The sequence below is a fragment of the Herpailurus yagouaroundi genome, unplaced genomic scaffold (assembly GCF_014898765.1).
Source record: "Herpailurus yagouaroundi ecotype Mexico unplaced genomic scaffold, PumYag 165, whole genome shotgun sequence".
Classification (NCBI taxonomy): Eukaryota; Metazoa; Chordata; class Mammalia; order Carnivora; family Felidae; genus Herpailurus; species Herpailurus yagouaroundi.
Genome location: NW_024412406.1, coordinates 1,373,252 through 1,392,953, shown reverse-complemented (window position 1 = coordinate 1,392,953; position 19,702 = coordinate 1,373,252). Strand labels below are relative to the sequence as shown.

The 19,702-nt window shown below is 37.2% G+C and overlaps 1 protein-coding gene across 4 annotated transcripts in view; it reads left to right on the top strand.

Moving 5' to 3' along the window:
* The first annotated feature begins 3,221 nt into the window (after nt 1-3,221).
* LRRCC1 (leucine rich repeat and coiled-coil centrosomal protein 1) overlaps nt 3,222-19,702 on the top strand; it is a 47,879-nt gene continuing 31,398 nt past the window's right edge. For 2 of the 4 annotated variants that reach the window (XM_040487479.1, XM_040487483.1), the window contains exons 1-6: nt 3,222-3,395; nt 5,727-5,932; nt 6,230-6,295; nt 10,929-11,096; nt 13,912-14,087; nt 14,179-14,385. In XM_040487479.1, the coding sequence (XP_040343413.1) occupies nt 3,307-3,395; nt 5,727-5,932; nt 6,230-6,295; nt 10,929-11,096; nt 13,912-14,087; nt 14,179-14,385 (912 nt within the window). In that variant the 5' untranslated portion in view covers nt 3,222-3,306. Of the gene's footprint in view, nt 3,453-5,726; nt 5,933-6,229; nt 6,296-10,928; nt 11,097-13,911; nt 14,088-14,178; nt 14,386-19,702 lie in introns of all 4 variants that reach the window. The other 2 variants (XM_040487482.1, XM_040487480.1) reach the window with 2 other exon arrangements.

Here is a 19,702-nt window from a genome sequence, read left to right as displayed (position 1 = left end):
AATCAGCCCAGAGCCCGACGCGGGGCTCGAACTCACGGACCGCGAGATCGTGACCTGGCTGAAGTCGGACGCTTAACCGACTGCGCCACCCAGGCGCCCCTCACTTCTAACCTCCCTCCAAACCACCTCCACTCAGTCTCTAGAGATAATGTTATAAAACACAAATCTAGTCCTGTCACCCTCCTGCTTAAATACTCTGCTATCTTGTGTTCTTGCATCTCCTCCCAACCTCACTCTGACAGCTGCTGCAACCAACACGCCATCAATCCATCACTACCTTCCTTTACCAAATGCCAACTTATAAACAAACTGTTGCAGGTTCTCCAAGATCTGAGTCAAGCCTAACTTTCTATTCTCACCTCTTGCTTTGTCACTTGCACACACCTTCATCCCACATCAGCCTTTCTAAATAAATATTCCCAGAGTAGACAGTATTCATTCGGTCTCCCTCACAATGCTACCTTGCTGCCCAGTCCGACTGCCTATCCCATCTTGATCTCACACTAATAAGACTGACTCCAAATATATTGCCCATTTTGCACCCACCCCATGAATACTTTATAGACAGCATGTAAAGCAAGTCCAAAACAAACTGAAGTGCCATTTAAAAATACAAAACTACAGACTACAGTAATTGAAAAGTGTTAATTACATATTATTTAGAATATTAACGATAGGTTCTTTGAAATTTAGAACTTAGGTCTCCTATAGAAACTTAGTTAACAAATTTTGGTTTGCACATAAAGAATTTCAAAGCAAAACTGCAGTTTCTAAGCATTTGTGCTAAACAACAACAACAACAACAACAACAACAACAACCAGACAAATGATAGAAGTAGTTCATCAAACTATTATTTTAAAAAGTCAATTCTTTTTTACTGAGAGAGAGCGCACACGTGCAGAAGCGCTCTAGTGGAGTGGGCGAGAGGGAGGGAGGGAGAGAGAGAGAATCTTAAGGAGTCTCCATGCCCAGGGCAGAGCAAAGGCAGGGCTCACTCTCATGACCCTAAGATCACAACCTGAACCAAAATCAAGTTGGAGGCTTAAACTGACTGAGCCACCCAGATGCCCCTAAAAAGTCAATTCTTGGGGCGCCTGGGTGGCTCAGTCAGTTAAGGGTCCGACTTCGGCTCAGGTCATGATCTCGTGGTCCGTGGGTTCGAGTCCCACGTTGGGTTCTGTGCTGACAGCTCGGAGCCTGGAGCCTGCTTCAGATTCTGTGTCTCCCTCTTTCTCTGACCCTCCCCTGTTCATGCTCTCTCTCTCTGTCTCAAAAATAAACGTTAAAAAAAATTATTAAAAAAAAGTCAATTCTTAAGTGCTAAGATTTTTTAACTCCAGTGACCATAATCAATATTTTAATTAATTAATTATAATGTCCATGATTTTGGAGGAAAGATTCAATACATTTAATACCATTACAACATAATTTGTTTCTTTTTAATTTTTTTTTAATGCTTATTCATTTTTGAGAGACAGAGCATGAGTGGGAGAGGGGCAGAGAGAACGGGAGACACAGGATAGTTAGCAGGCTCCAGACTCTGAACTGTGAGCACAGAGCCCCTCCCAGGGCTCAAACCCACAACCATGACTTCCACAACTGTGAGATCATGACCTGAGCCAAAGTCCGACACTTAACCAACTGAGCCACCCAGGCACCCATAACATAATTTGTTTCTTACATGAGTTATTTGTATTAGGTAAGACTATATAATACTCATCCCCATTGAAAATCTGTATTTTAATGGATATTCAGAGATTAGTGACTTATCAATCATCTAATCCTACATAACACATTTCCGGAATTTACTGGCTTAATACAAAACACTTTATTTAACTACCATTTCTGTTATTTTGCAATTTGGGATGGGTTCAGCTAAGCACTTCTGGGCTCATGTATGTATCTGTGTGCTGTGTGTCCTTAGCTAGAGTAACTTGTTTCTGCCCGGCACTAGAATTAAATGCATTGCCCCCCTCCAAAAAAAAAGGCAAAAGCAAGCCCAGAATCTAGGAACCATTAAAGAGATTCTACCTCCATTTCTGGTTGGAAAGAGCTGCAGACATATGACAAAGCACATGATTAACAGGAAATAGTGAATGGTGGCTACAAATTTTAGAACGTGATAGGTATAGCTAAACAGTAGGAGACCTATTAACATTTAAGACTGGAAATATCGGGGCGCCTGGGTGGCACAGTCGGTTAAGCGTCCGACTTCAGCCAGGTCACGATCTCACGGTCCGGGAGTTCGAGCCCCGCGTCAGGCTCTGGGCCGATGGCTCAGAGCCTGGAACCTGTTTCCGATTCTGTGTCTCCCTCTCTCTCTGCCCCTCCCCCGTTCATGCTCTGTCTCTCTCTGTCCCAAAAATAAATAAAAAAAAAACGTTGAAAAAAAAAAAGACTGGAAATATCTTCAATATTAGATTAGAAAGTTAGGCTTTTATTTGACTGCTAATGAGGGACCACCAAAGATTTTAGTTCAAGACAGTGACAGGTTCAGAGCTGACATACCTTTTGTCTCCATTTTTAAATATTCCCATGAGTTACAGAGCAAGCCTACCAGGTGGCCTCTTCGACCTTCTGGTATTGTTTTGCTACCTGAAATGTCATTCATTTCCAGAATTCCCTTTGACCTAGTAAGACTCTGCTCAGTCATCAATAACTGTTTAGAAAACTTTCCCACTACCCACATCTCTACACAATTTGCACAAATGCTCCAGTGCTATTCCTAGCACTCACCCTGTTGCACGTCAATTGTTTCCTCCATTGAACTGTGAATGCTTCCAGGAACGAGAATGGGTTTCAACTTATTCCTCATGGCACAGGTAAGTGCCTGGCATATGTAAAGGCATCCCATAAACGTTTACTGACTGAATCAACAACAGTAGGTGCAATGGCCGGTGGGGGGACAACTAACTTGGTTCTGTAAAGACAAACTGCTATCAAATCGGCTTCAGAAGTCAGTCACCTAAAACGCAAAAATCATACAGAGCAGCTTCAAAGGAAAAACTCATTCTTTCCCCAACAGCTACCACGCGGAATGATGTTTCCCTTTACGGCAAGTCTCGAGAGTTGCGCCCTAGATACCGTAAAAGGGAGGGAAGCCCTTGGGGAAGAAAATCAGGTTTCCCGCTTTGCGGCACCGTAAGGGCGGGAAAGTGCCCGGCTGTCGGTTGGAAGACGGGCGGGTGGGGGAATCATCGCCCCGCCCTCTCGGGCTGGACTTCCGCTCACCAAGGAGGCGTGTTCCGGGCTTTCCCACCCAGCTCTGGGCGCCGGTTAAGATCAAGGTTCCCGTCGCCGGTTCCATGGAGGCGCCGGTGGAGTCGGAAGTTGAAAATGGGGACGGCGACAGCAGCTGCGGGGACTTGTGCTTCATGGATAAAGGCCTGCGAAGGTAAAGGGTGCTGCTCAGCCAGAAGCAGCCCGCGCATTTCCCGGACGGCAGTTGTGGGTAGGTGGCTGCCTCGGTGCAGCGGAGGCGGCACAGCTTTACCCAGACCACACACAAATGCTGTCCGGCTTTCTCCCGCCTTAGAGCTGCAGAATTGCTCTGAAGTACCTCGTCCCACGAATTGTCCTTATTCCTTTCCACTTGGACTTCTAATCAACCTGGAAACTGCCCTACGACCTGACTCTACCAGCCTTTAACCGTCCTCCCTCCTTTACTGGTTCTCCTTGTTTTTCTAATTATTCTTTTTTTAATTGTTCTGTAATTGTTAGCATTCTCCGGTTCTGTCTTGTCTTTTCTGCTCCTTCTCTTACTTTGACAAAAAGTGGCACCGTGGTATCTCTAGCAGCTGTGGAGCGAAGTTTTACTGCTCTTCATTAGTTTTGCCTCAATTCTCTACACCTGCATTCTAATTTCTCCTTTGCAGAACACTATGATACCTATATCCATATACTTTTTGAAAGTACTAAACATCATATTTAGCTAGTCGTTCCCCCTTTCATGTAGCCCAAATTTATGCATGACATACTAAGTTCTTTGTTCTGCTTTACTGACTGACTGGTCCTTGCCTACCTTTTCGGTCTCCCCTCTTAACCATTTCTTCATTTTACTCTATGATTAGCCATACTGCGCTACTGGCAGTTCCATAGTAGGCTTCTCTGTGCTTTTGCACATGCTGTTCCTTTGTGGCATGCCCTGCCATATGCAGAACCTTGCTGCTGATAATTAAACCATCTTGTTCTGGATTCTGATCTAAAATTTGCTACAAGACCCCAAGGAGATGTTTTTTAAAGGGATATTTACATTTATATTTAATAATAGTTGTTATTTGCTGGATGCCATTTATGTGTACATATTATATACGTTATCACTAACCCTCACAATTATTCTGCAAGAGGGCAATTTTATAAGTGACAGGAGGCTCAAAGGATCTAAACAGCTCTTCAGCTTCACGCAGCTTGTGAGTGGTTAAGTTCAAATTTAAACCCTATTTCTGTCTAATTTCAGGGTCTGCTTTTTCTCCTGTACCACATTATCTGAAAGTACTAATTTCCAAAAACTAAAATGTGTCAGAAAATAAATGTACATCATTATGAGCATGTGTTAATAGCATAAGGCCTGGCAGTAAATGATACCTCAGTAAATGACAGTAGCTAATTTTCTCCCACGAGTTATTAGGTGCTTCAGTCTGAATTCTAAGGGAGGAGCTGAATGATCTTATGGCATATTTAAAGTGTTTTTGTGTTTTAATTTTGAATTTGAAATTCTTGATGCTAATTTGGAAGCACACCAGAATCCCTTGTTTTTTATTTTACTCCCTGAGTACTAAACCTGCACTTTCACCAGTTAGGTTTCCTCTATGGTAGCAGAACATAGAACAGATGCCTGTAACATTGTGTGTTCCTATTCCCAACTGTTCCTCCACCCAGCATCACTGAACTATGTGCACTGTAGTTTTTATTCCTGGAACTACTATCTTTAGGAAAGGTCTGGTAATAAATGGTAGTAATTGAGAGAATGAAGAGATGAGTTCTATTTAGAGAAGGTGCATTCCAAATTTATAGAAGGGAGGATGGACTTCACTAGAAATAGCACTAGAAATAGACTTTCACTACAGATAGCAATAACTAATGGTTTCTTTTGAAACCCACTACTTTCTGGTTAAATAGCTGTCACAAATGGTAAATAAGGCAAGATTATAAACTCCAGTGCCAGATCTGGATTTATACTGCCTCAGGTAATAGCTATAGGAACTTGGACAACTTATTTAATTTCTGCAAACTTCAATATCTTTATTCAGTATCTCAGAATACTGAGGATATTCAGTATTCTCAGCAATACTGGTTGCTGAGAATTGTTGTGAGGGTTAAATGAAATGAAGAAACTGAGGGTTAGAGAGGTTAACTCACTTAAGTAATTTAGCAAAAGAAAATGGTAGAATGCAGATTTGAACTGGGGTATTATGATTCCAGGGCCTTTACAATAACAGCCTTCATTATATGCTGATGTATATAGAAGCTAGAAATGCCTAGGGTCACTTGCCTCTGTTGAATGGATTTCTTGTTTATCTCTATGGTCCAAAATACTGATTAGTGGTAAGAAGCACTGTGCCTTATGAGATATTAAGATGTTACCATAAGTAGGAAGGATTTCATTATAGAATGAGTAGAGCACATACTTATCATCTACATGGTATTTGGTTGATTTTAATTATTTGGTCATGATTTTAAAATCTGTTCCTTAATTATTTTTGATAACATATATTTTCTCTTGTAGCATATCAGAGTTATCTTTAGATTCAACCCTTCATGCCATCAATCTTCATTGCAATAACATCTCAAAAATTGAAGCCATTGATCATGTTTGGAATTTACAACACTTAGATCTGTCATCTAATCAAATAACTCAAATTGAAGGGCTAAATACACTGACAAAACTATGCACTTTAAATTTGTCCTGCAATATGATCACAAGAATAGAAGGTTTGTAAGTGATTTTCATGTGATACTTTGCATAAGAAAGATGATTTAAATGCTTTTCTTCTTCCCAAAAGAATGGAATAAAATATAAACCTTTGAAAACTGAGCCTAACTTTTACTACATAAAGAGTTTTCTTCAAGAAAAGTTATCAGTTTTTTAAGTATTTTGTAAAATGCCAATAAAATTGATTTCACTATCTGACTGGATTTGCTTCAAACTGTCTGAAATAGCAATACTGTGTATCTCTAAATAATTATTTTAATTCTATAAAGGCTTTATTTTATTTTATTTTATTTTAGGACTTGAAACACTAATTAATCTGACTAGATTGAATTTATCTTATAACCACATCAATGATCTTAGTGGTAAGTAGATAATCTTATATTTTCTATAATGCTGAATGTCTGCTACATGTGATAAATTAGGCTGAGCTCAGCATGCTGAAAACTGAATAATCCCATTTTTGACCAAAATCTCATCTAGAGAGTGTACTTCAGTCATAATTCTTTTTTTTGGTGCCAAAGCTACAGCTAAAATAAAAAATAGGAACATAAACTAGGGTGCTCAGCAACAGAAAAAACTTGGATGGGAAAGACTTAACTTTGGGAGAATAATAATGTTTTAATCATAAATAAGTAATATACTATCATATAAAGAAGAATAGTTATAATAGAACTTTTTACAGTGATGAAAATATTATATGTCTGTGCTGTGTGGTATGACAGCTAATAGCCAGATGTATCCTTTTGGAGCACTTAAAATGTGGCTAGTGCAGTGAGGAACTAAATTTGCAATTTAATTTTAATTTTAAAAAGCCATATGTGGCTAGTGCTAAGATATTGGACCATATGGGTATACAGCATTCTAAAGGCTATTGCCAATTGAAGATCAAATAAATTTTTTTCTTTTTGACTTTTAGCATGTCTATAAAGTTAAACATTGTTACCTATTTTTAATTGAGTAAAGTGATACACTGATAAAATGAACAAAGTTTCATGATTATTCTTAGAATTATCTGTTAGAACTGGCAGATTTCTTCTAATTATCTTCACAATTCTACCAGTATTTGAAACAATTTTATTCATGTGTTTATTTTTCTCCCAGTACTACAAAAATACTGCCCTATGCCAGGTATTTCATATACAGAAAATTAAAGAGAACCCTACCATTAAGCTGGAATGGCAAGAATATTTTAATTTTTTAATGTTTATTTATTTTTGAAAGAGAGAGACTGAGTCAGTGGGGGAGGGGCAGGGAGAGAGGGAGACAGAAAATCCGAAGCAGGCTCCAGGCTCTGCACTGTCAGCACAGAGCCTGATACATGGCTCAAACCCACAAACTGTGTCATGACCTGACCTGAAGCTGGACGATTAACCAACTGAGCCACCCAGGTGCCTCAAGAATACTTTAATTTTTTAAAACCTTTTTTCGGGGCACCTGGGTGGCGCAGTTGGTTAAGTGTCCGACTTCAGCCAGGTCATGATCTCGCGGTCCGTGAGTTCGAGCCCCGCGTCGGCCTCTGGGCTGATGGCTCAGAGCCTGGAGCCTGTTTCCGATTCTGTGTCTCCCTCTCTCTCTGCCCCTCCCCTGTTCATGCTCTGTCTCTCTCTGTCCCAAAAATAAATAAACGTTGAAAAAAAATTTAAAAAAAAAAAAAAAACCTTTTTTCCCTGGGATGCCTGAATGGCTCAGTCGGTTGAATATCCCACTCTTGATTTCGCCTCAGGTCATGATCCCAGGGTCTTGAGATAGAACCCTGGGTTGGGCATGAAGCCTACTTGAGATTCCCTCTTTTTCTCCCACTGCCCCTCTCTCCTGCTTGCTCTCTCTTTTTCTCTCTCCAAAAAAAAAAAAAAATTAAAAAATAAACGTTTTTTCCCCAAAGATGTGAAAATATTAGAATTGAGTATTAACCCTAGCTTTGTCACTGCTACATGCTGTTGAGCAAAGTATATTACTATTTGGATGCAGTTTCCTTATCTGAAGAATGTGACTCTTGGATAAGATTTGCTCGTTCATTCACTCAACAAATATTTATTGAAGATCACTATCACATACTGTTCTATAGTGATGAAAAACAACAACAACAAATAGATTAGGTTCTGGTCATAGGGCTTACATTGTAGTGAGGAAGAAAAACAAAAAATATGATTATGTCAACCCCTCGAAAATAAGCAAAAGATTTGAGCAGACGCTTCCCCAAGAGGATATCCAAATGGCAAATAAGCACATGAAAAATATATGTATATATTTAGCATCCTTAGTGATTAAGAAAATGCAAATTACAATTGTAATCAGATCTACTTCATACCTGCTAGAATAGATAGTTTTAAAAACTTACAGTACAAAAGACTGGTGAGATTGTATAGCAGCTAGAACTTGCATACACTGTGGGGAGAACTGAAATGATACAACTATTTTGGAAAACAGTTTGAAGGTTTCTTATAATCTTAAACATACACTCACCATATAATCATGCAGTCCTTCTAGGTATTTACCTAAGAGAAATGAAAACATGTCTATTCAAAACCCTGTATATGAATGTTTATATGATTATATAGCTGTTTATATAATGATGTTTATATGATTCTTTATAATCTCCCCAAACTGGAAACAATCTATACATTTACCACTTAGTAAACAATAAACAAATAATAAACAAATTGTGATTCATCCACATGATGGAATATGCTTGGGAGCAAAAAGGAATGAACTATTGATAGATGCAGTCATATGGATAAATCTAAAAAGAAATAGGCTAAGTGCAGGGAGTAAGACACAGAAGGTTGCACTGTATGATTTCATTTATATGGCATTCTGACAAAGGCAAGTTTTAGTGGCAGAAATTAGATCATTAGTTGCCAGGGGTTGAAAATGGGAACAGAGACATGTTGATTGGAGGGATGGAAATGTTCTGCATCTTATTATAGTAGTGGTTATACAACTGTATATGCTTGTTAGAATACATTGATATGTACACCTAAAAAGGGTGTGTTTTAGTGACTTCATATCAGATTGTAATAAGGAGTATGAAGAAAATATAAGGAACCATGTAAGTTCTAATGGATAATTCTTAGAATGATAATATTTTATGTGTTCAATAAATAAAGGCACTTTATATAAGAGCATGCAAAAACAGTAAGGCACCTCACCTTCAAGCCTGTCCTGATAAAAGAACAGAAAGAAGGGTAATGTGCTAGAGCATAGTAATGAGGGGTTAATGTACTAAGAAAAGAGATGAGAAAGTAGGCAAAGGCCAGATCACAGCTTCATACTCAGGGTAAAAGTTTGCATATTATTCTAGGTGCAATAGGAAGCCATAGGAGGGCTTTAAACAAGTAAGTGATATATACGTGTTTTTAAAGGATCACTTTGGTTGCTGAGTAAGAATGAATGTTAGAAGGATAGGAGTGGAAGTCAAGTGATTGGTTAGGAGAGACTTGGACTAAGGTGGAAATAGTGTAGAGGACCAAATGGATATATTTTGGGGGTAGAGTTCATAGGATTTGCTGATGGATTGAGATAAGGAAATGAAGAAAAAAGGAATCAAAGGTAATTAGCTGTGAGTTTTTTCTGTAGTTACAGGCGGATGATGGTACTATGTGGGAAAGATTGGGGGAAAAACCAGAGTTGAGGGGGTGAGACGTAAGGATTCTGTCTTAAATTTGAGAACCCTATTAGACATATGTGTTTATGCATTTGTATAATGTGCAGTTTAGAGATTGGGAATCATAGTTGGAGTTGTAGATTTGGCACATCAATGGTATTTGTAACCATGAAACTGTAGGACATCCTGGATAGCATATGAATAGAGAAGGCAGACCAGGAATGAGCCTTTAAAATTGAAAAGTAAGAGGAACATAAAGTTAAAACATGAGAGGAAGAACCAGTAACATGGAACAAGGACTTAGAAACATCACAGGAAGAAGAATTGCTGAGTACTTACGAACGCATGAGAGAAAATCTGATCTTGTAGAGAGTTGTCAGAGAAGACTTTTCTGAGGACATGAGGGATGAGTTGAAGTTAGTGATGAGGACTGTGAACAAAAGAAGAGGCAACGCTGTAAGAAACAGAAGTAGAAGTTAGCCCAATAAAGATGGAGAAGAGAAGAGTATACCAGTCAGGTTGAAGAAATTGAAGGAAAAAAAAAAGGTGGGTAAAGTTGAATTTATATATGGAGAGTACTAAACCAAGCAAAATTGTATATAAGACCTCAGGAGGAACAATATAGAGTACTTCTCTGAATGGTCTTTCCAAAAGAAGGGAGACTAGGGCATTCATCCACTGACAGTCCCCCTTCTGTTGAGAATATCCCTGGAGGTTTTAACTCCCTTACATTTCCAGGCTGCACCTTTGCTCAAAAGCTCCATTTTGAAGGGAGCTCTGAGGCAAGAAAAGAGAAACATGAAGTGCTCCAGGGAGACACTGGCAGTGTACATGGCCGCATTCATCACAGCTGCAGCTCAAGTCCGAGGCTGGTCAATGAGAATGGTACCAGGCAGCAGTCGCCTCTGCTGCAAACCTAGTTCCTAACATTACCATACTCTAGGTGCACTCATGTAAGAATTAGTACCAGGGAACGAAATTAAATGGGTGCTATTTGTATTTTATGCTCAAACCAACAAAATTGAAGGATATTGCAGTGTTTGCTTATGTCTGCTAATCAAAAATATGTATTGATCGAGAGCCTTAAGTCATGCCTTTATGCTTCTCATATAAGTACATAACATTGGCCTTGGGAGGTACATTGTTGTGTTTGAAGAAAACCAGAGACCTCCAGGCTAGGGCCTCAAAGAGATGCTAAACCTGTGTTCCTTCAAAACAGAAATTGATTTTATGGATACCTTATTTATTAGCTGTAGCTATATGCAGAGTCTTATTAATGCTGCTCCTTTGTCTCAAAATCTAACCCATGTAAAAATTATTTTTTAATTAGTTCTTGGAAAAATGACTTTGATGGTATCAAAAAATTTGTTTTTTTTCCCCCCGTACTCCAGGTTTGATCCCCCTTCATGGAATTAAACATAAACTCAGATATATTGACTTACATAGTAATTGTATAGATAGTATCCATCACTTACTTCAGTGTATGGTAGGATTGCACTTCTTGACTAATCTCATTTTGGAGACAAATGGAGAAGATAACCCTGTCTGTCGTGTACCAGGTATGAGCAATTAATTTAATACTTTTTGTAATAGTTAATATTCAAAGATCCTTTATTTGCAGCAACTGGTGTTGATGACCTCCTTTTATTTGTCTTAAGATTTACAACTTTTTAGTACATGTTTGGAAAAAACCATAATCGCAAATAATTTTTAAGACAAATTGCCATTAAAAGAACACAGGATGAACAGATAAGTAATTCTATATAGGCAGCTTTATGCTTGATAAGTGAATGCCTCAAAATTAAATTATGTTATGTTATATTCTTACAGTATAATGCTGTGCAGGCATAAAAAAATAAAAAACAGAATCTTTAGCTACTGGTATGCACTTATCTCCAAGATATACTGTTAAGAGAAAGAAAAGCAAGCCGATTACAAAACATTGCAAATAATAGGTTGCCATTTGTATGCAAAGGGTAACGTGTGTATTTGCTGAGTATATATGTAAAATATCTAGAAGGCTACACCAAAAACTGGTAACAATGCCTAACTCAGGTATTAAGTAGCTGGAGGTCAGGAAATGCAGAAATAGTGGAAAGGGTAGCTGCAAATCAGGAAATGTTAGGAAAATTTTTTCCTGTATACTTTTTAAATTTTATCTGTGAATGTGTTAAATAATTAATAAATAAATGATTTTTGTAAGAAAGAAAGCTTAAACTGAATATGATATATAGAAGACACTGCTGAAATGCCATTTGAGCTAATTCAGAATCCCTGAAAGCTGGCAAATACAAAGCAGACCAGACTGCAGTTTCTAGAACTCACTAATCTCAAGTTGCTTAACCAAGCAATAAGATGACAAATGTAGAATATGAATATATATTCTAAAGATCTGCTTGGGTAGAAGTTGGCTATAGAGTTGGCTCCATTCTGTTATTAATATGCAACTGTATGAAGGCTTTTCCCAGAATGGAAACCTGTTTTGATAATTTTACTTCAGACAAGAATATAATAGATTTGAGATGAACTATTTTCCTCAGGCGATATAATACAGAGTCTCCCTAACAATTAGGATAGTGAACTTCAGTTTTCTTTTCTTGAAAGAAAACCTTATTGCTAAAACAACTTTATTTTTTCTCTACTTACCCAAGTTGGATTTTTTCTTAACAGTTTGTCTTAAGAGTCTCTAGTTCCTACAGTTTGAACCTTTGTTTTTCACTTTATTTGACGAGGTATTATAACATGATTGCCATCCCCCTAGAATTGAAGGGATACTTATTACTAAAATTACTTAATTTCCCTTCAAAATTTCTAGTATTAATTTGCCAGACCTCCTTCTTTATTTTGGAGTTTTTCCAACCATTTCATTGCCCTTTGTTTAAAATTATGGTTAAGTAAAATTAAAGTGTTTCTTTTAGCCAAAACACAAATTAATGGTGATTTATCAGATTTCTCATATTTAATTGTACTTAGGGAAAATAAACATATTCTTGAATAGTTGATACATTGCCTATCTTAATCTTAGTTATATGTAATTTAAGGGGGACAGTTGGGGATGTTTAATTGTACTAATGCTTGAGTCTTCATTAGCAAAATTCTGGATTTCTGGTTGTTACCCACATTACCTGATTTATATTTATACTAATCATATTACAAATAAAAGACATGTTTGGCTTTCTGTTCAGAATAAACTGTTACTTGGGAATGCAAGCTGGTGCAGCCACTCTGGAAAACAGTATGGAAGTTCCTCAAAAAACTAAAAATAGAACTACCCTACGACCCAGCAATTGCACTACTAGGCATTTATCCAAGGGATACAGGTGTGCTGTTTTGAAGGGACACATGCACCCCCATGTTTATAGCAGCACTATCAACAATAACCAAAGTATGGAAGGAGCCCAAATGTCCACTGATGGATGAATGCATAAAGAAGATGTGTTATATATATACAATGGAGTATTACTCGGCAATGAAAAAGAATGACATCTTGCCATTTGCAATTATGTGGATGGAACTGGAGGGTATTATGCTAAGTGAAATTAGTCAGAGAAAGACAAAAATCATAGGACTTCACTCATATGAAGACTTTAAGAGACAAAACAGATGAACATAAGGGAAGGGAAACAAAAATAATATAAAAACAAGGAGGGGAGGGGCGCCTGGGTGGCGCAGTCGGTTAAGCGTCCGACTTCAGCCAGGTCACGATCTCGCGGTCCGTGGGTTCGAGCCCTGCGTCGGGCTCTGGGCTGATGGCTCAGAGCCTGGAGCCTGTTTCCGATTCTGTGTCTCCCTCTCTCTCTGCCCCTCCCCCGTTCATGCTGTGTCTCTCTCTGTCCCAAAAATAAATAAATGTTGAAAAAAAAAAAAAAAACGGGGACAAAGCATAAGAGACTTATAAATATGGAGAACAAACTAAGGGTTACGGGAGGGGTTGTGGGAGGGGGGATGGCTAAATGGGTAAGGGGCATTAAGGAATCTACTCCTGAAATCATTGTTATACTATATGGTAACTAATTTGTATGTAAATTTTAAAAAATAAAAAAACAAGTTAAAAAGAATAAACTGTTACTGGTATTATGCAGATATAACTTTAAAGCAATTTTATGAAAGATAAATCCAGCAATGGTGATTTTTAACTTTCTGATCTTCACCAGGAGGATTTTGTGGGATGGGTGGTGGGTACTGTTTGTTTTGTATTTAATGATTACATACTAGAGAAGGACCAAGGAGCTTTTATTACAAGTTTATTTGTTGCATTCCAGGACTAATTTTATCATTTAGATGATATATCTGGTAGCTGATAAATTTACTGTATTCTAGAAATAACTAACTTTTTAATGCCTGACTTTTCACTTTGAATATGTTGTTTCCAAGGGTACAGAGCAATTCTGCTCCAGACGTTGCCACAGCTTAGAATCCTAGATTGCAAGAACATATTTGGTGAGCCAGTAAATTTGTCAAAAATAAATTCATCACGCCTACAGTGCTTAGAAGGTCTTTTGGATAACTTATTTTCTTCAGATTCTCCACTAAATATAAGTGAAGATGAGGTATGGTATTTTTTTTTTAATATAAAAGATAACTTCAAATTTTCACTAATAATATAAATTTAAAAGATTTTGGTTTGTTTCTGTATCATAGATAATTGATAGTATGCCAGTGGTAACACCACCCATCGATGAGATAGTTCCCTTGGATCAGTTTGCATCACCAACAGATACTGGTTTGACATCCTTTATATCTGTATGTCCATCTTCTGAGCCGGAGAAAGTTAATCATGAAAACAATTTTAATAATGACATGAAACTTCAGAAAATAGATGATCAAATTTTACAGCTTCTCAATGATGTAACTATTTTTCCTATTTTTCTAAGCAGTGTGTTTGTTGAAAAAAATAGTTAAGAATATGTAAAATAAAAATACCATACAAGCTAACCAACCAAAAACACTTGACAGTTAACGTATTGGTATGTATGTATTTTTTTTCCTTTGCAGAAATAGGATTTGTAATAATAGTTTTATAATAGTAGTAGTAGAAAAAGGTAATACAATTTTTTCACTCATTTTCCTTTTTGTCCTTCAAATGTTTATTATGTAATTCCTTTGTTCTGCTGTACTTCATATTATTTCCACCCACCCACCTTTTATTTCAACCTTAAATAAACTCAGAACTCTTTGGACTCAATGTTTATTATCATACAGGATATGTGAATTTCTTTATTATCTATTATCTAATTGCCTCTATTATGTTCACTTGTTTAATGATCAAAACCACTTCTAGAACTTAGAGCTGAATGACAAGTGAATTTACATAGTTCCTGCTTCAATTTCTGTTTACAGCAGACCCTCACAGATTAATCTCTACTTTCCTGAGATATTAATTCTTTTTTTACCCCTACTACTGGTACCCTGGCTTTTAGAATATTTGAACTATGTGGATGAACTACAATTCCTAGGTTTATTTTTGTTCGGGTCTCCAACCCTTGCTCTAGCATTCTTGGCTATGATCTACAATAGCAGCTGTTTTCTTAAATATCACACCTCCCAGAATGCAGTAGATTATTACTTAACCCCTACCTGGATGTATGGTAGAAATACTGTGGTACAGCCCAAAGAGGCTATTAGTCAAAAGTCTGTTTGACCTAGATATTTGTAATTAAATTTTAATCAAAAATTTTTCCTCCAAGTGAGGTGGGTGTGGGGAGTAGAAAACGCTAATGGACTTATGGCTCAAAAGATTTTTAATAATTCTGAATTGTTATCATACTTAAAATACTAACAGTGCTTCAATAAACAAGAGATCTACCTTAGGTCAGTGAATTAATAAGGATGTAAGGATTTTGTTTGCCAGAAATCTCTAGAGATTTCATTTGGGCCACAATGGTAGATCATAATAGAACTGGGACAACAATGCCAGCCTATACATTCTTTGATATTGTTGATAACATGTCACTGAGCTTTCAGACGTCTCCATTTCCTCAGATTTCATCGTACATCTTTTCTAATGGTTGACTCTTCTACCAATGTCAGAACTTAGATTTAAGTTGAGTAACTTAAATATGAAGTGAACTTTTGCGGCTTTTCTTATGCCATCCTCCTTTCATTTTCACAACAACCCAATCAAGTAGATAGGGATTAACATACCATTCTTATTTTATGGAAAAGAAACTTGGGACTTGAAGCATCCTTATTAGTAAGAGAATTGAGCTTCAGACCCAAATCTCTAATAACCAGTCTGGTATTCTCTCCATAACTATTTACTCAGTTATGGTGACAGTTCTTCCTACCTTGTAACCAAAAATAGGACTCTAGCTAACAGGGGGAAAAAACATGACTCATTGCTCCACATATTAAAAACAAAATTAGGTAAATAACTTCTTATCTGCTAACCTACTTGGCGTGGAAGGTAAACGTAAAATTTTAATTTCAGTTGATGTATACACTCTTATTTCAAAAGTAGTAATTTATAAGTGAAGTCATTAAATTACTGAAAATGTGTTATACTACAATGATACTTTTAACTATGGGACTTAGAATTATTATATGGATTTTGAGAGTTCTCTGTGAAGACTTTTGTCTTTTAGTTTTTCCCTATCATTTTATGATGAAATTTTCAAATTTAGAGCAAACTTGAAAGAATTTATTAGTGAATACCAGTATACCCACCAACTAGATTCTGCCACCAACATTTTACTTTACTTATTTCATCATATATCTATCCATTTATTTATTTATCAAACTGTCTTATGACATGGGGCACCTGGGTGGATCAGTCAGTTGAGCATCTGACTCTTGGTTTAAGCTCAGGTCATGATCCCAGGGGTGTGGGATCGAGCCCCACGTCGGGCTCCCTGCCGAGCATGGAGCCTGCTTAAGATTCTCTTAGCTTCTACCCCTCTCCCTTGCTTGGATGTGTGCTCGCTCTCTCTCTTTCAAATAAAAAAAATTAAAATAAATTTTGAAAAAGTACCTTAAGACACATTTCAAAGTAAATTACGTGTATTGGTATACTTCCCCCAAAACACTTAAGCATTGGTATACTTCCCCCAAAATAACTAACTATAGAGTTCAGTATTTTTTTTTTAACCATCATCTCTTTTGATATAAAATATAGATTTGTGTTTTCCCTGAATTGACAGTATATATATATATATGTTACCCAAACTTCTAAGAAGATAAACATTACCGTGCTCAGCATTACCCCTTCTCACTGTCTTCTGATCCCCCAATGCAATCACTTTTCTCACTTTTTCATCATAGATTATTGAATGCTTCTTCCAGAACCTAATATAAATGTAGTCATACAGTATATATACTCTTTTGTGTAAGGTCTCTTTCACTCAGCATAACTTTTTTTTTTCTTAATGTTTATTTATTTTTGAGAGAGAGAGAGACTGAGACAGAGCACAAGCAGGGAAGGGGCAAAGAGAGAGGGAGACACAGAATCTGAAGCATGCTCCAGCCTCTGAGCTGTCAGCACAGAGCCCAACATGGGGCTTGAACTCAAGAATGGTGAGATCATGACCTGATCTGAAGTCGATCGTTTAACCCACTGAGCCACCCAGGCACCCCACACTCAGCATAACTTTGAAATCATTCTGTATATGTCTTTCTATTATTTAGATCTTTTTCATTGCTCTCAGCAGTAGTTTTAGTATACAAGTTTTGCATATCTTTTATTAAATTTATTCCTAAATGTTTTATGTTTTACAGTATCACAAATCAAACGGTTTTTGTGGTTTCAGATCCCATGATTGCTGCTTATTTGTGAAATATAATTTATATATATATATGTATACACACACACACACACATATAGCGCTTGGGTCCTGTGACCTTGCTAAATTTACTTATTAGTTCTAGTACTTGTTTTTATATTCCTGGTGATTTTCTATATAAATGATCATATGGAGACAGTTTTCTTTCTTCTCTGATCTTTATGCTGTTCCTTTTTGCTTTGTTGCAAGAGCTAGGATCTCCATTGCGATACTGATGATAAATAGTGAGAGTGGGCACTTTCGTCTTGTTTCTCATCTTAGGAGAGCCTTCAATATTTCACAATTCAGTATGATGTTAGTCTTATGTTTTTCATAGTTGCCCTTTTATCAAATTAAGGAGTTTACTTCTGTCCCAAATTTGCTGAGTTTTCTGATGTTGTTGATATTTTTTTGTCAAATGCTTTTTCTGATCTTATGGTTTTCTTTTTTACTCACATAATAGTGTAAATTACATTGATTAATTTCCAAGTGTTAAACAAACATTGCATTTTTTAAATAAACCTCATTTAATTATGATATAGGATCCTTTTGTATATTCTTGGATTTAGCTTCTAATCAATGTTTTATGAGGGTTTTACATATTTGCTCATGAGGAATATTTCTTTTTACTTTAATTGTAGCATGAGGATTTGTGTCTTCTCTCTCTCTCCCTCTCTCTCTCTCTTATTTCATGTATTTTTTTTTTCTTGGTCTTGGTCAGTTTACCAAGGGTTTTGTTTTTCTTTACAAAAATCAGTTTTGTTAGTTTTTCTTAAGTTTATTTGAGAGAGAGAGAGAGAGAGAGCAGGGAAGGGGCAGAGAGAGAGAGACAGAGTATCCCAAGCAGGCTCAGCGCTGTCAGCCCAGAGCCTGATGCTGGGCTTGATCCTGCGAACCATGAGATCATGACCAGAGCTGAAATCAAGAGACACTCAACCAACTGAGCCACCCAGGTGCCCCAGTTTTGTTAATTTTATCTGCTTTCTGTTTTCTGTATTATTGATTCCTACATTTTTTTATTTCTTCTATTTACTTTTGAGTACACCCTTCATTTTTCAGCTCTTTTTTTCCCTTTTTTTTTAACTTAAATTTTGGTTAATTAACGTAGTGCAGTATTGGTTTCAGGAATAGAATTCAGTGATTCATCACCTGCATACAACACTCAGTGCTCATCACAAGTTCCCTTATTAGTATCCATGACCCATCTAAGCCCTCTCCCACCCACCTCCCTCTGTCAACCCATAGTTTGTTCTCTGTCATTAAGACTCTCTTGTGGTTTATTTCCCTCCCTTCTCTCCCCCTTCCATATGTTCATCTGTTTTGTTTCTTAAATTCCACAAATGAGTGAGATCATATGGTATTCATCTTTTCTCTGATTGACTTATTTTGCTTAGCATAATACATTCTAACTCCAGCCACCTTGTTGCAAATGGCAAGATTTCATTCTTTTTGATGTCTGAGTAATATTGCATTGAATATATATATATACCACCTCTTTATCTATTCATCAGTCGGTAGACATTTGGGCTCTCTCCATAGTTTGGCTATTGTTGATAATGCTGCTATAAATATCCGAGTCGTGTGTGTGTGTCCTTTGGGTAAATATCTAATAGTCCCATTGCTGGATTGTAGAGTAGTTCTATTTTTAGTTTCTTGAGGAACCTTCATACTGTTCTTCAGCGTGGCCGCACCAGTTTGCATTCCCACCAACAGTATAAGAGAGCTCCCCTTTCTCTGCATCCCCCTAATACCTGATGTTTCTTTTTTTAATTTTTAATTTTTTAATTTACATCCTAATTAGTTAGTATATAGTGCAACAGTGATTTCAGTAGTAGATTCCTTAATGCCCCTTACCCATTTAGCCCATCCCCCTTCCAGCAACCCTCTGTTTGTTCTCCATATTTAAGAGTCTCTTATGCTTTGTTCCCCTCCCTGTTTTTATATTATTTTTGCTTCCCTTTCCTTATGTTCATCTGTTCTGTGTCTTAAAGCCCTCGTATGAATTAAGTCATATGATTTTTGTCTTTCTCTGACTAATGTCACTTAGCATAATACCCTCTAGTTGCATCCACATAGTTGCAAATGGCAAGATGTCATTCTTTTTGATTGCTGAGTAATACTCCATTGTATATATATACCACATCTTCTTTATCCATTCATCCATTGATGGACATTTGGGCTCTTTCCATACTTTGGCTATTGTCGATAGTGCTGCTATAAACATGGGGGTGCATGTGTCCTTTCAAAACAGCGCACCTGTATCCCTTGGATAAATGCCTAGTAGTGCAATTGCTGGGTCATAGGGTAGTTCTATTTTTAATTTTTTGAGGAACCTCTATACTGTTCTCCAGAGTGGCTGCACTGGTTTGCATTCCCACCAGCAATGCAAAAGAGATCCTCTTTCTCCA